Source organism: Pteronotus mesoamericanus, unplaced genomic scaffold, assembly GCF_021234165.1.
Source record: "Pteronotus mesoamericanus isolate MK-2021 breed Mesoamerican mustached bat unplaced genomic scaffold, CSHL_Meso_final scaffold_31, whole genome shotgun sequence".
NCBI lineage: Eukaryota > Metazoa > Chordata > Mammalia > Chiroptera > Mormoopidae > Pteronotus > Pteronotus mesoamericanus.
Genome location: NW_026555312.1, coordinates 23,446,829 through 23,473,152, shown reverse-complemented (window position 1 = coordinate 23,473,152; position 26,324 = coordinate 23,446,829). Strand labels below are relative to the sequence as shown.

Below are 26,324 nucleotides of genomic sequence, written 5' to 3'. Positions count from 1 at the left end.
CTCATTTAGTGATGAACTACCTTGTAATAATTCTTTTCCATTTTTCTGGAACTAAAACACATTTTGTTTATTCATTCTGTGATATGGAAATTTTTTTCAGAAATCTCTTGGAAATAGGGGTAAAGTCTTCAAAATATACTGCACATTTTCTACTTTGAAGATATAAAAATATAGCAACTTGGGAAACTTCATGTTCATTGCTTACTTACGTAACAAAGGCTACATAAATCATATCACTATCTTTTTGATATTGCTAATAAAGATCCTTAAAACTGTTAGTGGCTGATTTTCTTGGGCTATAGGAATTACTTGATACTAACGCAGGCAGTGCTGTATAAATAATCCTTAAATTTATATTCTACTGCTACTATTGAGCTGTAGATTTACAAAAGAAAATTTAGTTTTTCCATTTCACCATTAAAACACAATTAAAAATCCTCATGGATAATGCTATATGTTGGAAACCCCTAACAGATTGTGAACTCTTGGCTATTCAGCTCAATCATTCAAATTCAGAGACCTCAGCTAAACTAAGGTAAAGACGGTTCCAATTATGTATAAACCTGTTAACCAGTTAACTCTGGCAGTCAAACCAAGAGCCTGCTGTTTGTAAATTGTCAGATGCAGTCTACTGCGGCAACCAAAGACGGGCTCTGCAGGCACAGCCTCAAGAGCTCCGCAAAGTCAGGGAACCATACCACCACCCCTCCACCTGTCTCACACCTCCTCCTTTCCCTTGCCTTGGCCCCGCCTGCTGTGCGCAGACCCGCCTTCTAGGCCCTCAGTTCAGCCAATAGCTGGAGAGTTTTGTGGGAGGGTCTTTCCTCCCCACCAATTCCGGAGATCCTTGCTGTCCTGGTTCCGCCCCTGCCATCAGCTCAGACCGGAAGATGGCGGCGGCCGCAGAGTTGGCGCTGCTGGAGAAGTCCCTAGGGCTGAGTAAAGGGAACAAATACAGCGCTCAGGGCGAACGCCAGGTGAGAAGCAGAACCGCGGAGGGGAAGAGGTGGATGGCAGCGGGGCCTGCTGAGCGTAGGTAGGATCGACTGGCCGGCAGAGGCGGACGGAGTGAGGTTGCGGCCCCTCGTCTCCACATGTGTCGGCTCCGTGGGGCGGGCTGGTGCCTCTGGGCCTCTTCCGGCAGCCCTGGCTCGTGGAAAGGGGAGAGGGAACCTGCTCCGGTCGGGCTTGGCCCGAACATTCCCTTCTGGTAAATTTTATAATCCTATTCCGAGAAAGCGAAGAGGATCCTCAAAGAATCCATAGATAGACCAGTCTGGAGGTTCCGCGTTTGCATTCAATGACATCAGTTACTGTACGAGTACCTTTCATTCATTATTACGCAGCTACTCCAGAGAGCTAACAGGATGCCTAGTAATAAGTAGTGTGCTGGGCCTGGTGCGCTCCTTCTCCTCGGGAAACCTGCTTTTTCAGCCGGGTGGACAAACATTGCAGCTATGTTCATTGCAATACTGAATAGTAATACATTGAAGCGTAGACTGTTTAGAGAACACAAAGGTCGTGGCCCAACCTGAAAGATTCAGGGAATTGCTTTTCTGAGGCCTGTGCATCGATTTCAGTTTGCAATGCAACATGAGAGAGTGAAGGAGAAAAACTATGAGCTTGACTGGTGAGGTATAGGGACCCAGATTTCTCAAGGTATTGAAGGACATTTGTGTTTTATTAAGACCATTATTCGCCTTTTAGGGAATGTAGAGGAGGAGAATGTATGAAGACAATTTTGTATGTGCAGTCTGTATTGCTTATTGGTGGGGATACCTTCTGAGATTATTCCAGATAGGCGATTTCATCCTTGGGAGAACATGATGGAGCGACACACAAATAAATCTAGATTTATTTATAGCCTACTACACACCTGGGCTACATGGTACATCTGTTGCTGCTCGGCTGCAAACCTGTACAGCATGTCTTTGTACTGAATATTGTAGACAGTTGGAACAGTGGCAAGTTGGAACAATGTACACAATGGTAAAAATCTGTATCTCTAAACATAGAAAAGGTAAATATATGCTATAAAACAATTTTTTAAAAAATGGTACACCTGTATAGGGCACTGACCTGAATGGAGCTTGCTGGACTGGAAGTGGCTCTGAGTCTGTGCATAGTGCGTGAATGTGAGGGCCTAGGAGATTACTGTATAGTTCTGTAGACTTTATAAACACTGTACACTTAGGCTACCTTAGATTTATAAGGAAAAATTTCTTCAGTAATAAATTGATCTTAGGTTACTATAATTTTTTATAATATAAACTTAAATATTTAAAAACTTTTTGGCTCATAAGAACACTTAGCTTAAAATACAAACACATTATACAGCTTCCAAAAATACTTTTTCTTCATTCCTTAGTCTGTAAGACTTTTTCTATTTTAAAATTTTTTATTTTTATTTTTCTTCTTACACTTTTGTTAAAAACTGAGACACAAACACAGACATTAGCCTAGGCCCACACAAAGTCAGTATCTTTCAGCTCCACCTCTTGACCCTCTGGAAGGTCTTTTTTGTTGTTATCTTAGATAGATAGATAGATAGATAGTTATTTTACTGATTATACTATTACAGTTGTCCCGTTTTTTTCTCCCTTAATCCCCCTCCATCCTGCACCCCGCCCCCCACTAGCATTCCCGCTCCCCTTAGTTCATGTCCCTGGGTCGTATATATAAGTTCTTTGGCTTCTCCATTTCCTATACTGTCCTTAACTGCCCCCTGTCTATTTTGTACCTACTATTTATGCTTCTTATTCCCTGTTCCTCTTCCCCCATTCTCCTCCCTCCTCCTCTTCCCCTCTGATCTCCATTTCTGTGATTCTGTTCCTGTTCTAGTTATTTGCTTAGTTTGCTTTTGTTTTTGTTTTTTAGTTTCAGTTGTTGATAGCTGTGAGCCTGTTGTCATTTTACTGTTCATAGTTTTTTATCTTATTTTTCTTAGATAAGTCCCTTTAACATTTCATATAATAAAGGCTTGGTAATGATGAACTCCTTTAACTTGACCTTACCTGGGAAGCACTTTATCTGCCCTTCCATTCTAAATGATAGCTTTGTTGGATAAAGTAATCTTGGATGTAGGTCCTTGTCTTTCATGACTTTGAATACTTCTTGCCAGCAAGGTTTCTTTTGAGAAATCAGCTGATAGTCTTATGGGCACTGCTTTGTAGGTAACTGTCTCCTCTCTTGCTGCTTTTGAGATTCTCTCCTTATCTTTAATCTTGGGTAACTTAATTATGATGTGCCTTGGTGTGTGCTTCCTTGGGTCCAACTTCTTTGGGACTATGAGCTTCCTGGATCTCCTGGAAGTCTATTTCCTTTGCCAGATTGGGGAAGTTCTCCTTCATTATTTGTTCAAATAAGTTTTCAATTTCTTGCTCTTCCTTTTCTCCTTCTGGTACCCCTTTGATTGAGGTGTTAGAACATTAAAAAATTGTTCAGTAGGTTCCTAAGCCTCTCCTCTTTTTTTTGAATTCTTGTTTCTTCATTCTGTTCTGGTTGAATGTTTATCTGTTCCTTCTGCTCCAAATCATTGATTTAAGTCCCGGTTTCCTCCCCTTCACTGTTGGTTGGTTCCCTGTATATTTTTCTTTATTTTCCTCTGCATAGCCTTCACTTTTTCCTCTTATTTTGTGACCATACTCCTCCATTTCTAGGAACATCCTGGTTACCAGTGTTTCGAATTGTGCATCTGATAGGTTGGCTATCTGTTCATTGCTTCATTGTGTTTTTGGAGCTTTGATCTGTTCTTTCCTTTGGGCCATATTTCTTTGTCTCAGCATGCCTGTTACATTGGAAGGGGTGGAGCTGTAGGCATTCACCAGGGCACCCTGGTCGTTGAGTTGAGGCAGTATATGTTGGGGTGGGGTCTAAGAGGGAACAGTGCTGCTTGCTCAGCTCTCACAGGCATTCAGTTATTTCCCCCTCTACCCACAAGCAAATTGGGCCCTTCTAGCGCTGATTCCTGGGTGGGTGGGTTTCTGTACATTGTAGGGCCCTGTGGGTCTCTCCAACAAACTCTCCCGTGAGGCTGGGAGTTTTTCCCCCTATACCAGAACCTCCACAGGTTTTTACTTCTAGAGGTTTTGAGACTTCTTTTCCTGCACTGGGGCCCTGGGTTGCACGGTCTGTCTCGCTCCCCAGTTTTTCCTTCTGGTTTACGTGCTAGCAAATGTGGGACCACCCAGTCTACCAGCCGCAGCCTTGCCGCATGTCCTCTCCATCCCGGCTGCCCATCTGTGCCCTTCCTACCCGTCTGGATGAATGTTTCTTTAACTCCTTGGTTGTTGGATTTCCATATAGTTCATTTCTGACAGTTCTGGTTATTTTTTGTTTTTAAATTTGTTGTTATCTTTCTTTTGGTTGTGCAAGGAGGCAAAGTGTATCTACATACACCTCTGTCTTGGCTGGATCCTGGAAGGTCTCCAGGGACAATAACACACATGGGGCCGTCATCTCCTGTGATGACAATCCTCCTTCTGGAATAAATCCTGAAGGGCCTGCCTGAGACTCTTTTCGTGGAAGAGTCACTCCTGTTCAGAAATATGTCAAGCATGGTGGTTTGCTTGTTTTTGTTTTTGTTTTTTCGTAATAGATTTGCTTGGAAGCCGATAAATCACCATAAACATTCCCCTCTATTAATGATAGCTGTGACATCACTAGTGACAGGAGTTTTTTAGCTTCCTCGTTATCTTATGGGACCACCGTTGTATATGCATGCAGTCTGCGATTGACCTCATCACAGTACATAAACTATACATTTTTGCCTCCTTGAGATTTTTTTTCCAAATGATGTTTATTTTCTGTTCTTCATTTGGCCCCTGTTATAAATCTCATCTTAAAAACAACGTATTGTAGTTCTTACACATAAGTTATACTGAAGGCTACAGTGGGTCCAGAACTTGCTTAAGATCAGCTGCCCAGTAATGGTTGCAGATTAGACATTTGAACCAAAGTGATCTGCTTTTGCCTTTTCCTCAGGCCTCATGCTGATTCCTTCCTTTCAGCCACTATTCACTAGTTTGGTTTCTATTTTTAAGGAAACATTGCTAAGAGATGAGACTTACCTTCAGGAATTTTATTATCTAGTATGAGAAACAGTCAGTGGCAGCTAATTTAAAGCAGAACAGAATGTTTACTAAATGGAGGTAGCCATTGTTTAGGAGGTTAGAGAAGAAAGTTAATTCTGACTATAAGAATGGATTTGTAAACCTCACAGAAAAGTTCGTGTTTAAATTTTGTAAGACCAATAAATTATGAAAGATTGAGAGGTTTGGAGCAACATAGTAGAGGAATATGATGAGTGACACAATGCAAAGTAAACCTCAAATTACAATTTGAGGCCCAGTTGTGAAGGCTTTGGAATTCAGAGTATTTTGGGGGGGGGGTGGAGAGGACAGCTATTGAAAGTATCTACATATGTGTGAGGATATCTGATAAGATTCAGTTATTTATTTATTTTTTTTGGAAGACAATTGACAGCAGTAAGCCAGCAATAAGGTATTCTCTGCAACATTACCGATAGTAATTAAAAATTGAAAACAGTTCAGAGGTCCAGCTCTAAGGGAATGGTTCATTAAATCACAGTATTATCAGCACAGTGGAATATTACTTATGTAGACATTAGAAGTGATTAATTGGCCCTGACCAGCATGGCTCAGTTGGTTGAGTGTTGTCCCACAAAGCGAAAGACTGCAGGTTCACTTCCGAGTCGGGGCATATGCCTGGTTGCAGACCTGGTCCACTGGTTGGGGCACGTATGTGAGGCAACCAATTGATGTTTCTCTCCCTTTCTTTCTCCCTCCCTACTCCTCTCTCTCAAAATAAGTAAAATCTTCTTTTTAAAAATAGTGATTAATTGAAAACCCTGGAACCCTAAGATGAATATGGAAATCATATGTTTCCCATGATTGCAACTGGGTAAGATTTCTGTACTATAGTCTGTGCAAAGAAAACAGCATGGATTTTGGAGCCAGTTGTACTTTACTTAAACCTGACTCTGCCATTTCTGGTGACCTTGGTTCTTTAGCTGTAAAATGAGGGAGAGATTATTTGCCTATTTTACAAGATGTAATGATTAGATGAGAAGGTAACTGAGAGTTTTTTGTGTTAGTGTGCTGGGGTTGTGCATAATTTATTTTACTAATAATTTTCTTTAGAAATATCCCCCTCCCCAACCCCCACACACTCACAGTTGCAAATTCTTTGGTTTCTTTTTCTCTTCTTTCTTTCCCTCCCTCTCTCCTTCCCCTCACTCCTTCCTTCCAAGATAAACATACATTCAGAAAATCATATAAATCTCAGTGAGTTTCTGCAGAGTGAACACACCCAGCTAATCACATAGTCAAGGAAGAGGACAGTACCAGCACCTCAGGTTTCGTGTTCTTTTGATACATTTCTTTAGGAAATTATTGATTATTTTAGAGGTGGTAGTTTTATTTGAGTGTGGAGGCAAAAGGGAGAATTCAAGGAGCTAAGCAGTGAATGGGAAATACTGTTGACCTTTGAACAATGTGGAAGTTTAAGGTACCAACCCCTCATGAAGGTAAAACTTTTGACTCTACGTATAACTTTTGACTCCATCAGAATTTTAGTAGTAGGTGAAGAAGTGGAAAATGGAGAGTTACTTTCTTTAACTTTCAGTGGGTAACCTTTGACCCTGTAGCCATGAAATGTTAATCTCCCCATATACGGCACAGAATCCTGTTGATCTAGGCATGAGAATGCCCTGAAAAGTGTAAATCACTATACGAGTATCAGATACTATTCGATGGCTGCAAAGAGCAGCAATCTTCCCCAGAATATATGCTTTTTTGGTTTTCATAGGTCATTTATATTGTATTCTTGTTATTTAAATTGATTGGTCTCCCCCTTGGATGATTCTTTGCATTTTCTTTTCAATTTCTTACAGTGTTTCACTTAGTTATACATCAAGAACATTTATATCAGTTAGAAATTTTTATGATCTGACCCTTTGTGTTGCTGTTAAAATAGGGGAAAAAGAAAAGTAGGGGTATTTTTCCGATGATTACTTGAAGCCCAGACTTTATTATCAGTAACTCCAATTATATTTTGCACTTTTTAAAAAAAATATGAAATATGGACCAACATTTACAGTGACCTCACTCTAAATGACTCCAGAATGGATGAGTATGCAGTCCATGACAACCAAGTCACCGTCACAGTCCAGTCCACACCTAGTTAATGAGATAGGTAATTATATTAGATCCCATATCGCTAAAACCAGCCTAGATCCCATTTGGTGGTTCTAACTGTTGGGTTGGCCAAAAAGTCCACTTAGTTTTTTCCATAAAGTAACAGACACATTAGTTTTTTCCGTAAAGTAACAGACTCATTTTCACCAATAACTTTATTGATTTGGATATCTTGAGTATGTTGGCTATCTCCTGCTATTGGCTTCTAGTGGGTGCAGGCCAGGGATGCTGCTAAACATCTTCCAATGCATAAGACAGCCCCACAGCAAAGAATTATTTGACCAAAATGTCAATAATACCAAGAAACTTCGCAAACCACTTTTGACGCATTTGATCAGTCACAGCACCTTCTCTGTACACTGCAAAAATCTTGTTTTGCATTTCAGTTGCATTTTTACCTTTTTTTAAATAATAAAGCATAATATGCCAAAAATGTTGCATATTTTCTTCCATCTTCAATATTAAAATGGCAACACAAAAATTCACCAATTTTGATAAGTTTTTTTTTAATGCACATTGATATGACAGCTGTCACAATGCAATCTAACAAAATTGTTTTGAAGTTAAACACAACTAAGCACTACTAGAGCCATAATGTGGAAAAAACTTTTTGGCCCACCCAGTCTACCAACATGAACTCTGTTACTATAACTTATTTTTGCTATCATAGAAGGTGGGTTTATTTAAGCATGTTCACCTTACTAAAATAAAGTAGGATATGGGTAAACTTGATAGAAATTTATACATGTTTTAGGATTTTCATTTTCTCTTTTTTACATACACAGTTATAAATTATATAGAAACATATACCTGATTTTTGCAATGTTACTACCTGTTTCATCATCAACATCTGTTATCAAATATAAATTATATAGCTGCTATTTTCCTGACTCTTATTTACATAATTAAGTATCTTAAAGTAAAATCTTAGAGTATTTGAAAAGCAGTTGAGGGATTCGGTGATTACTTAGAATTGCAGTTGTGATAATATTTGTTTTTAAAGTTTACCTGAAGAACTTTTTTTTCTTTTTAAGATTCCAGTTCTTCAAACAAACAATGGTCCAACTCTTACAGGATTGACTACTATAGCAGCTCATCTAGTCAAGCAAGCCAACAAAGAATATTTGCTTGGAAGCACTGCAGAAGAAAAAGCTATAGTTCAACAATGGTTAGAATACAGAGTAACTCGAGTAGATGGAAACTCCAATAAAGATGATATCCGCATTCTGTTGAAGGTATTGTGACTTCTCTTAAGAGGCCAAAATCAATGAACTATTAATAGCAGGAATCTTTCTTTCCTGAGAGACAGTTGCTGAAACTATAGGCTCTCTTGTTTCCTTCTTCCCCACCTGTTACTACCTTTGTCTTAACAGACTCTGCCAGCCTTACCCATTCAGATCTCAGCTCAGATACCCATTCCTCAAAAACATTCCTGACTACCTCTCTCTCAGACAAGTGCCATTCCTTGTGCTCTATCCTTTTCCTTCATAATATGACACCCTGTGTTTTTCCTTCATATAACTTATTATAGTCAATAATTATAGTTGGGTAAGATTTTTTTTCCTAATGTGATGGCTTATTGCTTATTTTTCTACTGGGCAATCCTGCTTCCCTAATTAATAAAGTACTTTCTCAAATACAAGGGGTAATCAGAATCTTTGGGGATTACAGTTTGGAAAAAACTGTCAGATTGATACCGGAAACCCCACATTTCCCTCTCTTGAGACTTAATACATTAGGATTTATATTTTCTTTCTAAAGAAATGACAGTAAAATAAAAGAATATATTGATATAAAATAGAAACTGAGTGTGGCTCCATAGTCAACAAGAATTAAAAACATTCCAAATGAAACTATTTTTAATTATTTTTATAAAAACAAAGCAAATTTTTAAAAATTTCTAAGAGCTTAATATTTCAAGGAAACTTAGAGATCACTCAGACAACCATATATCATTGCAGGAACCCCTTTTGTCTCCTAATTTTATTCCCATTGTCATATAAATTGGTCATATAAGTTGTACAAGAAGATCTTGTAGTACTGAAAGTTTTTCATTTATCACTCTGGGAAAAAAATGCTTTAAACTATGTTCTTGATAGGTGCTATCATTAGAAATGGTAGAAAATAAATTCCAGGCCTTGTTCCTTTATAGACTTGTCATGGTAACTCTTCATTCTTAACATCCATACCACCCCTTCCCCTGCCCCATGCCATGCTCAGCAGCATTTCCAGAGGGAAAAAAGCAAGTCTTCCCTCTGAGTGAATGTGAGATTTCAGGCAAATAAAAGATCATTATAATTATCTCTTATAGTTTCCCCCCAAAAAGGGATAGTAATAAAGTACTTAATTCTGAAAGATAGGGAGAGGATCTCTTGAGTTGGGTTTTTAAGGGCAAAGGATTGATTTGCTGTTAGGAGCATAAAAAGTAATTCTACCAAAATGTTGTATCTGAGATGTGTAAATCTGATTGTCTGGACAATCTGAACTATTACCGTTTTTGAAATATATAAGGAACTGGGTGACCTGGGTTGTGGTCCTTTCTGTGCCCATTTGCTCATCTGTACCTGAAATGATATGTCAGATACATTTCTGGGAGCTAGTGATACAGTGAACCATCAGACACAGTCCCTACTTTAACAAACATGAACCAGTGGGGAGACAGTGCATGGAAAATGCAGTGTGATTTTTGGCCATATGAGCACAGATGAGAAAGGGTTATATTCTCTTTTGCTTTGATTTTTGCTATTTTATGATAGTGTTTTTATTTTAAAGGCAATAGGTGTTTATTATAGAACTAGGAAATATAAATAAGGAAATAAAAGAAATTTCAACCATTTGTAGTTCCAACAAGAGAACTGTTAATAACACTTAATGTTCAGTCATCAAATATTTTTTGAACCCCGTTAGTGTTCCTTCCATACTTTTTCTTTTCACATATATGTGTGTTTTATTTTTAAAATTGTCAGTTACTGAACACTAACTTGTTTTATTTGCTTTACTGACAGTGTTCTGTGAATGTCTTTGCATGTCCATAAATGTTCACTTATACTGTCTTTTTTGATAGCCTGTTAATACTCCATCATATAGTTGTACCAGAATTTAAGTAGCCTATCCCCATGTAGTTATGCTAGATTGCTGCTATATATTTTAATACTTTCTCATTTGTTTCCCTAGTTAATTCCTACAGGGAAATTGCTGAGCCAAAATTATGTACATTTTTAAGGCTATTGCTCACTCATTTGTCCTCCAGAAAAATGTGTTAGAGTTTGGCAGTATGTGAGAATGACCTTCCACAAACCCTTGCTGACATGGGTGTTACCCTTTTTTCCTTCACCGCCCCAGTTTCATTGCCAAAACAAATAAACCAAAAAGTGACTTCTTTGTTTACTTTGTGTATTGCTTAAAACTATTAATGCTTTGGCATTTTTTAATGATGCTTTGAGCATTTTCATTATTTAAAAGAAATGCTCATATATATACATGTATTCTTCGCCCATTTAGAATGGACTATTTATCTTTTTCTTACTTTAAAATTCTTGCTATTAGGATATTCTAAAAGGTTAATTGTTACTGTAAAATTTTATTTCATTACTGAAACCACAAGTATGAATTAATTTATTTATTTTGGGCAAATTCTTTTAATTTTTTTAATCATGTTTATTCTATTACAGTTGTCTCAATTATTTTCCCTTTGCCCTCCTCCACCCATCCCACTACCACACACTCCACACCCCCCGCTCCCACAGTCAATTCCCACAAGGTTGTCCGTGTCCATGGGGCATTCATACATGTTCTTTGTCTAGTCCCTTCCCCTTCTTTCCACCATTGTCCTCCTTCCCCATCCTCTCTGGTCACTTTCCGGCTGCTCCATGTTTCCATGCCTATGGTTTATTATCTTCATTAGTTTATTTTGTTGAATAGATTCCACTTATAGGTGAGATCATATGATATTTGTCTTTCACCAACTGGTTTATTTCACTTAGCATAATAATCTCCAGTTCCATCCATGTCCTCATAAAAGTAAGGAGTTCCTTCTTTCTTTTTTTTAAAATGCAGATTGATTTTATTTATTTCTTTAAATGTCAAAATCCATTATAAAATATTTAAAATTTAAATCCATTATAAAGTCTCAGCAATTAAAACAACATGACACAGCACAGAAATAATCAAGTAGATCAGTGAGATAAACTCAGCATTCTAGAAACAAACATATATATCTGTCTAACAATGTAATATATGATTAAATTGATGTTTCAAATCAATGAGGAAAATAAGGCTTATTCAACAAATAAGGTGCATGGACCACTATTACTTGAAATAAAACAAATATCAAGCCCTGTTTCACACATTATACAACAAATATTCAGGCGAGTTAAAAATCAATATATAAAATCTAAGGCGTTTCCAGAGAAAATACAAAATAATATTTTTCTTACCCTGAAGTAACATATTCAAACCCAGAAGCTTTAAAGTATTGACAATATGACTATATTAAGCATTTCAGGCCATACAGTAATATTCATGTAAAAAAGTTAAGGACAAGTAATAGAATAGGAAAGTATTTGCAACACATCTAAAAAGCTGTTAATAGTTTTTTTGGTTGTTTTGTTTTTTAGACAAAAAAATTCTACAAACATTTAATCAAAAAATGGATAAAGAATACCAAAAGGTCATTTAAAGCTCTTTAAAAATAATAGAAATGGGCAAGAAATATACAAAAACAGGTTTAGTTTCAACCAATGATAAGGTAACAATTAAAATAACATATCATTGTCACAATCAGATTAATAAGTATTAAAAATACTGATAATATCAAGTATTGGTGTCTGAAAAGAACTGAGTATTCATAGACTCTTTTTCTTCATCTTCTTAAAGCGGTCCCTTTAGCATATTTTGCAGTACTGATTTGGTGGAGGCATATTCATTTAGCCTTTTGTCTTGGAAACTCCTTATTTTACCTTCCATTTTAATTGAGAGCCTTGCTGGGTAGAGCAGTCTTGGTTGCAGGCGTTTGCTTTTCAATACTTGGAATATTTCTTGCCATTCCCTTCTAACTTGTAGTGTTTCTGCTGAGAAGTCAGCTGCTAGCTCTATCAGGGCTCCCTTGTATGTTACTACTGTCTCTCCTTTGCTGCCTTTAGGATTCTCTGACTTTGATATTTGCCATTTTAATGATGATGTGTCTTGGAGTGGGCCTCATTGGGTTCCTCTTGAATGGAACCATCTGTGCTTCCTGGACTTGAGTGACTTTTTCCTCTCCTCAAATTAGGGAAGTTTTTCATTATTACTTTTCAAACAGGTTCTCTATCCCTTCCTTTTCTTCTCCTCTTCGTATCCCTGTTATATAGATAATATTATGTTTCAGGTTGTCCTGTATTTCTGTAAACGCCTCTTCATTCTTTTTTCAGTCTTTTTTCATTTTCTTGCTCTTTCTGGGAGCTTTTTTTTACTTATCCTCCAGCTCACTGATTCAGTCTTCTGCTTCATCTGGCCTGCTTTTGATCCCTTCTACTGTGTTCTTCAGTTCAGAAATTGTATTCTTCATTTCCTTTTGCCTCTTGATAGTTTCAGTGTCCTTCATGCTGATACAATTTGCTGATACAATAAGTTCCTTGTAGTTTCCCTGTAGTTTTATTTTATTCCCTGTAGTTTTATTGTAATTCTTTCTGAGGTCACTGAGTTTCCTTAGAACCATTGTTTTGAACTCAACATCTAATATTCTACTTACCTCTATTTCATTTAGTTCTCTTTGTGGGGATTCCTCCTTTCCCTTCTACTAGGGATTGTTTCTTTGTCCTCCCATTATTTATCTATGTAAGACTCTTTTTTGCTTCCGCTTCTTAAATTGATCTGTCTTGATTTCCTGACTTTGTGGTGTGAACTTCTATGGTAGGAGACTGCTGTTTTCTCTTTCTGGATCTTCCTCTGATGGTGTCAGATGTTGACCTTGCTGGACTTTAGGCAGTGTGTTCAAGACTTTCAGGAATTTACTATCTGTGGCTGTCACCTTCAGTTGTTAATCTAGTCACTCTGCATTCAGTAGTCAGGCTTTATCACCACTGGTCTGGGGGCAGAGTCCCTCCTGGGGGTGGGGCTCTTGTGTCCTCTCAATATTGTGTTGCCACTTAGGGGAGTGGTCTCCCTGAGCCAGATGGCTGTTGCCATATGGGGGATGAGTCAGCACCAGGATCCTGCTGGTTACTCTCTCATTTCTCTTCCCAAAGCCTCCTTCCCCGGTTTCTCCTCAGGTGTCTCTAGCCCACTCTGCCCTGCCTTTACTAGAGACCAGGGTAAGTGGTTGCAAATAAAAATTTATGTGCTGGCCCTTTAAAAGGCTCGTTGTGTCTACAGCTGCCCATCTCTGGCAGAGAGCAACCCTGCTGCTTTTTGCAGCTGGTTGTTACCTGTGGACTTCTTGGGCTCTGGCGCTGTAGGCTAGAGATCCCTGCTTATGGTGTAGACCCTGCTCTTCTCAGGCGGATCCATCTGGCTGTTTCAATATCTCTCTGGTGCGGCCACCCTTGAGCACACCGCCCGCCTTCTCAAGTTTCTACTTTACCTCTTACCAGTTTGGTTGTGCTAATGCTGATTCTTCTCTCTGTCTGAGGTTATAAGGCTCCTCTCTCACTATTGTTCAGTTGTTCCAGGTGATTTCTCCACAATTTAGTTGTAATTCCACATTGGTCCTAGAGGAGGTCAGTGTGACTTCCACTCACTCCTCCGCCATCTTGATTTCTTCCCACAGTTATGAATTTAAGTGACTCATAATTAAAACCTAGTTTCAAATATCAGGCATTATAAAACACTAACATTTGTTGAATCTAGATAGAGGATATGTATTTTATTATACCACTTTTTCATTATTAAAAGGTTAGGAAGAAAGAAAAATCCAGAGGAACTCTATAGGGGGAAGTAATTTTTTAAAGTTTGGCGATAGCAACAGAAAGACTTGTGAAAAAAAAGAAAAGGAAATAACATTAGACATTAGAGACACTATTCAGAAAAATATTACCTAATCATAATTTTCTGTCTTCAGTTATAAGATTATAGCCCTGGCTGGTGTGGTGCCATGGATTGAGTGCCAGCCTGTGAACCAATGCGTTGCTGGTTCAGTTCCCAGTCAGGGTACATGCCTGGGTTGTGAGCCAGGTCCCTAGTATGGGTGTGCGAGAGGCAACTACACATTGCTGTTTCCCTCTTTCTTTCTCCCTTCCCCTCTGTCTAAAAATAAATTAATTTTTTTTAAAAAGTGGTAAAATAATGGTCCCTCTGGAGCCAGGCTTAAAAAAAATTGTAACCATGTAAGAGTCTGTATAAAGAAAACATTTAGATAGATTTTACTTTTAAGAATATAAACACTACATTAAGGAGTGTTAAATTATTGTTTCAGTCCCTGGTTGGTGTGGCTCAGTGAATTGAGCATCGGCCTGCAAACCAGAGGATCGCCGGTTCGATTCCCAGTCAGCACTGGGGGCCAGGTCCCCAATAGGGGTGTGCACAAGAGGCAACCACACATTGATGTTTCCCTCTTTTTCTCCCTCCCTTCCCTCTACCTAAAAATAAAATAAATGAATCTTAAAAAAGAAATTATTGTTTCAGACCTTATCTAGAAATGCTTCTTAAAATTAAGATAAATTTATTTTATTTTTATACTTTTTCAAAGTTGTTTCACTTGAAGATGTTTGGAGAGAAACTATCTCCATTCAGCAGATTACTGTAGAACTTAAGTGGTAGCTCCTAATATATTTTATCCTTCCTATCCAAATTTTAATTTGACTCTTCTGAATTTATCTCCTTATTTATGTCCACATTTCTCTATGCCCTCATCTATAACACCCCTACCAGTTCATATTCTTACGGACTTTTGAAAGTTACTGTCTTTAAAAGAAGGTGTGGTGAACTTAAAGAGGTTAAATTCAGTTCAGCAAATATTTGCTGATTACTGAACCACTGTGTACTAGACATTTGGAATGTGATTTAAGGAAATATAATGCTGTCTCTACAGTTTAAGAAATTTTTCCAGAATAAATGCTGTTGACTACTGGGTAGTGTTTTATAAGGAGCCTTTAGAGGAGCCTGTGAGACTATCTGACAATAATTCATATCACTTATTTATAAACCTTTCTCTAAAGGTTATACAAATATTTTGTCTTACTTAATTTAAAGGTAATTGAATATAAATGCCTGTGCTCTTAAATTATATATTAAATTTGAGAGGGACCAAAAGTATTATATATATATTTTTTTCAACCTAGATGTTTTTCTTTTCTCAGGAAATTAACTGATTTATTCTTAGTGGCCTTTCAGACAATACTTAAGTTAGATTAGGACCTTTTAAGATTTTTTAATTTTTTTTTTAACATGTACTTTAAATATTTTTTTCCTTCAAAAGTACCTATTAGCTATTTAGGGAGCTCAGTGCTTATTAGTATTTTTTTTTGTAATGATGTTAAATGAACTCTTTTGTATATACTTAACCTTTAAAAATTGATGATAATTGAAGAACAAATGATAGAACTTTGTGTAGCTTTAAGTGATGTTTAAAACTGGAGTCTTTAAGGTGTTAGAAAAACTAGATATCCAATTGCAAAAGAATGAAGTTAAACCCTTATCTTACACAATATATAAAAATTAACTCAAAATGGGAAGTTCTAAACATAGACCTAAAACTAAAACTCTTAGAAGAAAACATAGTGGAAAATATCACATCATTTGATTTGACAATGATTTCTTAGATATGGACCAAAAGAACAGGCATCAAACATAAAAATTTTGGACTATATCAAAATTTAAAACTTTGGTTCATCAACAGACACAATCAACAGAGTGAAGAAGCAACCCATGAAATAGGAGAAAATATTTGCAAATTATATATCTAATAAAGGATTAATACACAGAAATACAGGGTCCAGCAGAAGTAAGGCCTACTCGAGTGTGGATGGTAGGGTCATAATATGGGTGTAATAATTTATAGTTTTAATTTGAACATTTCACCTAAAATGTCATATGGTGTGCTTGAATGTGATGTTGTCATTTTACAGAATTCCATGTTTATGATTTTGTAATAAAAGATTTTGTAATAAAAAAGGGGCATTATTTATACTGGACACTGTATAAAGAACTCCTACAGCTCAACCAAGGAAAACTAAGAACCCAATGAAAAAATGAACAAGGGACCTAAATAGACATTTCTTCAGATAAGGTATACAAAGCTAATAAGCATATGAAAAGATGATCAACATTAATAATAATTAGGAAAATATAAATCAAAACCATAATGAAATATCACCTCACATCCATTAGGTTAGCTACCACTAAAGAAAGAGAAAATAACAATGTTGATGAGGGTGTGGAGAAATTAGAAACCTTGTACATTGTTGAGAATGTAAAATGGTACAGCTGCTATAAAACACAGTGTTTCCTCAAAACATTAAGATACAATTATCATATGACCCAGTTATTCCACTTGCAGATATACTCATATACCCAAACTGGGTCTCAAACAGATGTATATACACCCATGTTCATAGTATTATTATTCACAATAGTCTAGGAGTGGAAACAATGCAGGTGTCCATTAACAGATGAATAGATAAACAACGTGGTATATACATTCAGTGGGATAATATTAAGTCTCAAAAGGGATGGAAATTCTGACACATGCTACAACATAGATGAACCTTGAAGAACACATATTAAGTGAAATAAGCTAGTTGCATATGACAGATACTCTCATTGCACTTACATGCAGTATCCAAAGTAGTCAAATTTTTGGAAACAGCAGAATGGCAGTTGCCAGGGTCTGGGGTGAGGGAGAAATGGGTAGTTGTTTAATAGAGTTTTAGTTTTGCAAGATGACAAAATTCTGAAGATTGGTTGCACAACAGTGTGAATACCCTTAACACTTAATGAATTATATAGTTAAAAATGTTTAAGAAGGTAAATCTTATGTTACATGTATTCTACCACAATTAAAAATGTAAAAATATACATGTATGAAAATGCAGCAAGCCAATAAATTATAATTCTGAAGAGTTAGAGATTGTTGAGAAGCTTTTTATATTTTAATGGAAAAAATAAATCTTAACATGGGCATAATTTACAAAATATCCCCCCCAAATAAAAATTGAGAGTCTTAAATGATCATTTTGAATATCATTTTTAAGATTTTCTTGTTTCTCTAACAAATTATTTGCCCTATTTGTTAAATGAGGTGATTAGTATACGATTTATGATTTTTAATGAATCGATCTATTAATGTCAAAGATAATTTATTAAACTAAATATAAGTATTCTGTTTTCTAATAGCCTTCTAAACATTTTAAAGTCAAATGATATGGTAGTTAACTTTAATATTACTGTTTTTTAAATAAATATTTTATTTGTTTTTTCTAGGATCTTAATTCATATCTTGAAGATAAAGTCTACCTTACAGGATATAATTTTACCTTAGCAGATATCCTATTATACTATGGACTCCATCGCTTCATAGTGAGTATTTGAATAGTTATTGGCTTTTTTTTCTGTAATATTCTGATGATTTTTTTTGTCTTGAATTTAAATCAAATTTCAGTTTTCAGTTTATCAAATAAAAGTGAAAGGAATAATTTTTATACAAAGTACTTTATGCAGTTATTCCTTCCATGCGTCCATCAAATATAGTTGCTCCCTCTTCCTTGACCTGCTTAATTCCTGTTCTTGATTCTGTTCTTCTTTGCAACTGCTGCTCTTGCCACCTTTTAAACTGTGTCATCATCATCACCTGGACCCCACCTCTCCATTTGAATTCCACCCCCTCCATCTTCTGTGCAACTTCTTATCCTTAAGTCCTAATCTCTTATTCCCTAAATCCCTTCATTATCTGAAGTAACTCCTTCCCTTTTTTCTAACTTACATACTTTCTTCCCTGTCCAACCTAGAACCCCTTTTGTGTATCTTTGACTACATCCTTTTATTACAGCATCTTCAGCTTCTTTGTTCCACTGTACCTTTACCACTCTTTCTCTGTACATCCCCAACTCTTGGTCAGTCTAAATAAATGCCAACAATACCATAGCCAGGCTGAGTTCTGTTGGAGATAGGACAACACTGCAGATTGATACCACTGCAAATTTATACTATTCAGTTTCAGCAGGGCTGTCATACTGAACAGCTCTTTTATTCCTCCCAGGCACAACTCCAGACCTTTAACACTTTGCTCAAGTCCTACCTTTCTGCCTCCTGCTGTATCTTCAGTCATTATCACAGAGCCTTCCATCCCTTATTCAGCTAGAAAATAGAAGCCAGCCTTTGAATACACTCACCTTCCAGCCTGGCCTATGTGCACATCCACATTCATCTTGTCTCCTTTTTCTGGCCTCAGAAAGAATCATCTTGCTTTTTATCTCAGCTAATCCATTCATCTGGCCTCTTACCTCAATTCCCCCTCTACCTCCTGCCCCTTTTCTGGATCTTGTCCCAAATTTTATATCTTTCCTTTCTTATATCTTCAATTTTTCCCTCTATGTGGTCAGTCTCTTTACCTTAAATTGTTTCCCATCTTAAAATTTATTTATAAACAATTATGTGGCACTAACTATAGGCACTGTTCTGTATGCTTTATAAATGTTAACTCAATTAATCTTCATTACTATCTGAAAAATAGATAGTTGTCCCCATTTTACAGATGAAGTAACTGAGGCATAGAGAGGTCAAATGTCTGCTTTGAGATCATCCAAGTAAGAGGCAAAACCAGGTCTGGAAACCAGGCAGTTTGACCCAGAGTTTGAACTTTCTTACATTTTTCTACCTAAAACCTCCCAACTCTCATCTTCCCCCGGTGAAGAAAAAAGAACTCGCATGTTTTTCTGTATTCTGCACCTCATGCATTCAGTCAGTGAGGTCTTATTTCCACTTTGTGGATTCCCTTCCAGTTTGTTTTTTGCTATGATCCTAGATGACTTTGCGCTCGTTCCAGAAGTCATTATCTTCAGTCTGGGCTATTGAAATGTCCTCCTGCCACCAGTCTCATCTCTTATGGTCCATCTTTATTGCCACAGGGGCAGCTTTTCTCATGATGTGTCTTTCTCAAAATAATTAAGTAGCTTCTCGCTGCCTCAGATAGGAGACCCTTCTTCATGTGACCCTGCCTCCCTTGCAGGCCTCATTGTCATTATTCTCCCCAAGCACTTCTCTCTCAGCCATAATGTACTCCTGGAGTCTCCTCAGCCTTTACTCTTTCAGCTCAGTGTTCTTGCACTGCTCCTCTCTTTTGCTGCTTGATCCAGCCCTTAACTTCCTCCCAAATTCATTTGTATTTCAAGTGTCACCCAGTTCTAAAACTAATTTTCCTGAGGAAGTCCTCTTGGGCTCCTAAAGCACATCCAAGTGCTCTTTCTCCATTTCTCTGTGTACCTCGGACCATCTCAGTTTTGGCTTGCTTTATTTTTTACTGTATGTCTTAGAAAATTTCTCTGTCTTTTAAGTTATAAACTGTTTGAGTTAGAGATTGTAACAATTTATATTTGTAGCACCGTCTGACATAATTCCTGGTATAGGTGTATAGTCTCTCCCTTCCTCCATAAACATTGAACAACATAATTCACACATCTCTTACGTTTTTCACAGTTTTATATATATTTTCTCATTGCACCTTATAGTTCTGAAGGAGATAAAACTAGTTGAATTGTCCTCCTGTGACAGAGAAGGAAACTAATGCTTAGAAACATTGAGTACTTTATGCAAAGCCCCAGAGCTCACGTTTTGGAAGGGCCAAGACAGACTTCGTCTTCTGACTCAACTGTCAGAATACATGGGGAAGCCCTTCATAAGCAGAATGCCACAGTGATGTATGGCAATTGTCCTTTGTCCCCTACTCAAACTATAATTCTTCAGTGTGGATTGACATGACTTTTTAAACATTATTTCTAAGATTCCTAAGTGATTGTGTTAAGTTCTATATTATTGTAACAGCCTAGTATGATCCTTAATTCAGCATAATAGTCTCTTTTATTACAAGTTTATTTAATAAGAGCTTCCTATATGTGCCCATTATACTATACTGGAGGGACATAAAAGAAGTATAAAACTATTTTCAAGCAACTTTTGATCGCATTGAGGAGATAAGACTATTTTACATGAAAACAATTAGTGAATAAGAGAAAATGGAATCTAGTGCTAATTTCTGATTAGAATATTGTGTGATCAGTTGAAGAGGCATATAGAGAAAGTGAGAATATAGAATCATGAAATTGTCAGAACAATATCTTTGAATGTGGATGGCTTTGGCTCTCCAAGGTAATTTTTATTGTTTTAGAAAGCTTATGATAAATTCGACTCTAAATATTGCTTAAAGTAGGATGACCATATGATTTATTATCTGAAACAACACTTTTTAAGAGAAAGGGAGTCTATTAATAATTACACTGATCCAACAGAAATAAAGTAGCATGAATGTTCCCCACCCATAAAAGGAATAAGACTCAATTTTAAGCAAAATAAGGAGATTGAGGAGAATTACTTCATATTTTCCTTTGTACCTCTCCACACCTTAGCACAGTGCCTTGTGCAGCTAACTGCTAGTTGAGATTAGTAATATTTAGCAATCTCTCTTTATATTTCCTACTTTAGGTTGTATAACTTTATAGTAAAAGTATAATATTTAATTACATACTTCAATATAATTAAATCTAAAATAATCATTTAAATGTGAAGACAGTTTAAGTAGAGCTGAAATACTTTGATCACACCATCCTCTTTCATTCTGATTCAAAATATCTTAGTAGCTTTTTTTAAAAAATCTCATTTGGAAGTGCAAAATGCCTCCAGGTAAAAAGAGTTGCTTGCTATTAAGGTATCTGTCTTTTTCCTGGTGCAAACCCAGGGGTCTTTCAACTTGGGGAAGTCCATAACTTGATTTGAGAGAGACTACAGTGCTGTGAGCAAAGCTGCCTTATAGAGGGGAACAAGAACAATTTATATCTGAAAACAACAACACAGTGACATTTTAAAAACATTTAAATATGACAATTAATTTTAAAGTTAATGTTAGAGAAATGTCATCTCTAATCCTATGTTGATTCCCCCCAACAGGCCAATGAAAGCCTGTCAAGACCCTCACAAGGTCTGGCTTCATTTAGCATCAAGCTGTCATTAAGAAGAAAAGCATTTCTCCCATCTAATTTTTTTAAAAAAGATAATAAAAATGAGTAACTTACAAACCAAATGTAAATTTACATTTTTTCTGTTGTCGGGCTTATGTAGGTCATGCAGTAGGGAAAGGAAATAATCTGAACAGGAGGGAGCTTGTGTAGAATTTCTTTGCCAGCAGAGTGAACAAGGTCATGTTTCCATACTGCAAAGTACTCATAGTGCCAGCTGTAGTTATTTAAGTATAAGTCTAGGTGCCTCCCAGGACATTTGATTTTCAAGCAGGTTAGAAGTGTTTCATTCAATGCTGCATGTTAAAATGAGGGTTATAGTGACAGTATTGAATGATCTGTACCTATTTATGATTCCTATTTTGAAATGTATATCCTCTTTATATGTAGTGAGTAGGATATTTTGATGATGGATATTATGCTTATCTTTTTAAAAACATAATTGTAAGTTAACCATCCTTTGGGTTCATAAAATGAGCTCATAACCAAAGCATCTCTCTCATCCTGGTCCAAATGCAGGCAAAGTACCTGGGAGAAATCAACACTTTCTCAGGGAACAGGCCTCACAGACTACAACCTATACTGTGACAGAATTGCACTGTGGTGTTACATGACATCCCTGTTGAGTTAGGTGTAAATATACCCAGATGAGAAAAAAATGATTACTGGGTATCAAATTTAGGCAGAGTAGATGTGAAGTTCACATCGGCTACTGCTCATATTCATCAGATAATTTCTGTTTGCTTTGGCAGTATATGTATTTTTGCCCTTGTTCTTTCATGTATTTGTTCATGTTATTAAATACTTAAAATGTAATCAGTGCAGTGTACAAAACAACAGTCAGGGAACCTTCAAGTCTTCAAAAAATCCTCCTGTATTTTGTTTCAGTGTGAACCCAATTTAAATGTGGCCGACATACTCTAATTATAAGATCTGGCCTATCTAAATTCCCTCTGAGGAATATTATGTTGTTCTTCCTTTGTTAAACTGCCAGTTAGTGTGGCTGTTTATTAACATAACAGTGACTCATTGCTTTCTTAAACTGATTTCACTAGTAGATAGCAGTCCCTCTGAACAGACTGTTACTCAAGATTATTAAAATCCTTTGTAACGTTATGTGCTGCTGGAGTATGAGATTGTTATCAACTATAATCCATTTGTTTTGGAGTTCAGAAGACTGATGGAGATAGGTCATTCTTTTAGAAAGAAAAGAAAAGTAAAACAAGAAAGAACTGCAAGTAGTCCAGGACTCCAGCCATAGCATGTGCCGCAAAGGCAGTGTGGTGCCAGTGGGAAAGATAGCAAACCAGCATTTCACCTTGATCTGGAATGGTCTTTCAAGTGTTTCTCACATGTCTTCATGGAAAATTAGTGACTAAGAATATTATCTGTTTCTCTTTAAATTTCAAACTAGTAATAAAGTACCAGTAGAAATACAGAGGGAATGGTTAAGTAGAAAGAGCCAAGCATCACTGACACACTGGCATGTAGACCAGTGAGGAGCAGGAAGGGGTAACTAGAACAATTGCATTGTGTTTCCTGTTTTACCTGGATGGGGGCGGGGAGGGGGGGCAATGACACCAAACTTGTCCACTAGAAATGGGAAAACCAAGTCGTAAGTGACATAGTCAATGGGGATTCCATCCAAAAAGTTCTAAAAAGAATAAGTTTGGTGCTGTTTGTTTACAGTAAGTTCAGAAATAGATTGTCTACCCAAAAAGTAGCAAAGGTAGCAAGTAGAGGTCAGTCATAATTATCTGAGACTCAAGGGACAAGCTCCAAAGTTTAAACTAAAAGGAGGTTAAGTGGTAACTTGCACATTTTGGAAAAGCTCTGTGTCTCTCTAGCAAAGTTTTCTGAGGGAAAGTGAACAAATTTATATTCTCTGAAATACATCATGTAGATAAAAATTATTAGAGTACATTGGAAAGTGTTAGATGAAGTTTAAGAAGGTCTTGGAATAACAATTATTTTATACAGTGGATATGTTACAATCCTTACACTAGAGATTCTAAATATGAAATTTTTAAGTTGAAGAACCATGATTTTGCTGTGTGTTAATAGTTATTTTAAATAATAAGCCTGGTAGCAGCATATGCTAGTCCTCTGATAGCAGACACTGTTCTGAAATGTAAATAGTAAATATACATTGGCTTTTTACGCTGTTTCAAAGTCTCCATGATCAACTTGCATAGTTGATCATGCAAAATCATAGATCCAACAAGCATTAGTACTTTGTTGTTTGGAAATGCTTTCTTCTTGGTGCATTTAATTCATTCTGAAAAATAACATCTCACAAAAAATGGCTGAGTAGAGACCTTATAGAAGAAAGTTCTGGAGAGAGTAAATTGTAAGAAAGTGGTCAGATTTGAATGATCATGAAATCATGTTGGAGTAAAACTTGTTTTTCTTTTTTTTTTATTATTAATTAATTATTTTTTTAAAAAAATTCACATACATTTGTCTCCATTTTCCCGCCACCACTTTCCCCTGCCCCACCCACCCCCGTCTCCCCCATCAATCCTTCCCCACCTGGGCTTTGTCCATGTGTCCTGCACACCTGTTCCTTGATCTGACCCTTCCCCTTCCCCTTCCAAAACTTGTTTTTCTCTTTGCTTTAACTATCAGTAAAGAGGTTTGCTGAAGTTGATTTTGAATTTTATTTATTTATTTAGGAGAACTCACCCCCATTTCCTATTAGATTTGCAGCTATGTTTACTAGTGGTTAAGCTTTTTAAAAAATCTTCCGTTTTCTCTTCAAAATCAGTGGTAAAGTTCACATATGGTAAAGATTTAGAAAAAGAACCAAAAACCTCTTTTATAAAATGTGTTTTACCTTTGGAAATACAGACTAATACTTAGTTTATTCCACAGTGGTTAAGTATGTACAGCACACCAGACAGGAATATAGCATTAATTCTTGTTTAATAAAAAGTACTTTTTGCTTAAAAAAGACATTCTTGACCAATTTTTTTATCTCTGTGCCATGGACTAATTATATTGTAGGTGAAACAGTTATAGTAGCGTATGTCTGGTAACTAGATGTAACCTTACACTCCCTTAAACGGGTATTTTTTTCTAATTTGCTATAGCAGCTTTTGTGTTAGGACTTAAACCCAAAACTTAAATTTTTATGTAATAGAAGCAGTGAGAGTCTCACTATTAATTATTTAAGTAAACTGGGCCAACAGAGATAGTTGAGACCCCCAAAGATAATATTAAAAGATCAGATACTGAAACAATGGTATCCTGAAGTCATAATGGCAAAAAAGGAAGGCAGGATAACTTGAATTAGTTTTTCTTTTTCAGTTGCCTCATAGTAAATATAAAATGGAAATAAGAGTTCACTTAAACATTTACTGAGAAAATACTATGTGTCTATTTTTTGGTTGCTAATATTATTTTGTATTCTGTAATAATTATTGCATACTATAGTGATTTATCCTTCATTTTTCTTGACCCAGTAACTTAACAGAGTATTTGTCTATAAGCACAAGTATGTATATGCTAATTCTGAGCAGCGATAGGACATCCATCTCACTGAAATTACCTTCCAACAAGCAGACTGCTAATGGGTTTGAACCACATGAGGGTGACAAGTATTTTTCTTTGTGTAAGCATTTCTGTCCATTTTATGGAAACTTGCAATACCCCTTAAATAAATGTTGAATTAACAAGAGGAGCAGGAACTGCACTACTTGTACATGGGTCATGGCTGGGAGTTACTGCCCTACGGATTTTCTCTTTACCGGACAACTCTTCATGATTCCAATCTCAAGATTTGTCTTAGAGAAAAGCCTAATTTAGAATTTGAGCCCAGGGAAATGATGGGCAACAACTCTTTTTTATTGCATCTTTTTCCAACCAAATCTCTGGGCATTCTTGTCGTTAGAGATTATATTCTGTAAACTGTTATATCCACTGAAGATAGAACTGAATTCAGCTTTATTGAAAATAGGATTTAGAAGGTCTGTGGTTCATCTGAGGAATTTACCAGTGAAAATAGCCCTTCCTTCTTGTATTAAGCAATAATCACTTAATTATATGAGTCATTGTCTTCTTGAGTGAAATTTTTCCCCAGAGTTCAATAGAAAGGAAGCATTAGTTCACATGTATATATCCCAGCCATCTATAAATATCTGTAGATACATACATTATGAGTTTATATAGTGTTCCCTTGTTAAGTATGTTAGATGCCACTAAATCTTTCTTTTTTTAAGTTTGCTCAAAAATATTAGAGAAAACCATGTCTTAATGTTTTGGAAGCTGTTCGCTTTCTTTCTCCCATTTTCCTTTACAAAAAAGTAACAACCAAACTCTTTGGGCTTCCAGAGCCTAGGTTAAAATAAAATTGGCATTTGTTGCAAACTTGATTTCCCTAGAAAGCACATCTGGTTTTGAACTGAACATAAAAGCATTAAACAAATGGATGGCTCTTCCAAGTGCCTGAAATTTTTCACTCCTATCTGAACATGTTGGCTTTGACAACTGGGTTTTTTTCCCCAATTCCTATCTCCTATTCAGATGCTATTAATAGTTGTGCTTATGTAATGTCTGTGTTGTGTATGTGTGTTTAATTTCTACTTAGGTTGACCTGACAGTTCAAGAAAAGGAGAAATATCTTAATGTGTCTCGCTGGTTTTGTCATATTCAGCATTATCCGGGCATCAGGCAACATCTGTCTAGTATTGTCTTCATCAAGAACAGACTATATACTAATTCCCACTAGAAGCTACCTGAAATACAGAAGAGTGACTAAAAATATTTTAAATGGAATGTGTATTCTGGACCAGAGGACTAATGTAAACTGAAATGCAGTCAGTCTTTATTTGCTGAAGTCGACAGAATTTTCAAAAGATAAACTTGTGTCTGAATGTTTATTTTGTTCTTTAGTTGAAATTTTGCAATTTTTTAATGTAAAAATTCAACTGCTATCAAAATTGAGTTAAGATCAAGTTATAAATTACCT

At 36.4% G+C, this 26,324-nt stretch overlaps 1 protein-coding gene across 2 annotated transcripts; it reads left to right on the top strand.

Moving 5' to 3' along the window:
• Positions 1-869: 869 nt before the first annotated feature.
• Positions 870-26,297, top strand: EEF1E1 (eukaryotic translation elongation factor 1 epsilon 1). Of its 2 annotated transcripts, XM_054592093.1 has the most exons (4): positions 870-977; positions 8,252-8,452; positions 17,613-17,708; positions 25,944-26,297. In XM_054592093.1, exons 1-4 carry the CDS (start codon positions 891-893, stop codon positions 26,082-26,084), a joined length of 525 nt encoding a protein of 174 aa, XP_054448068.1. In that variant the 5' UTR covers positions 870-890; the 3' UTR covers positions 26,085-26,297. The 2 variants fall into 2 exon arrangements, with proteins under 2 accessions (XP_054448068.1, XP_054448067.1); XM_054592092.1 differs by lacking the exon at positions 17,613-17,708.
• The last annotated feature ends 27 nt before the right edge of the window (positions 26,298-26,324 follow it).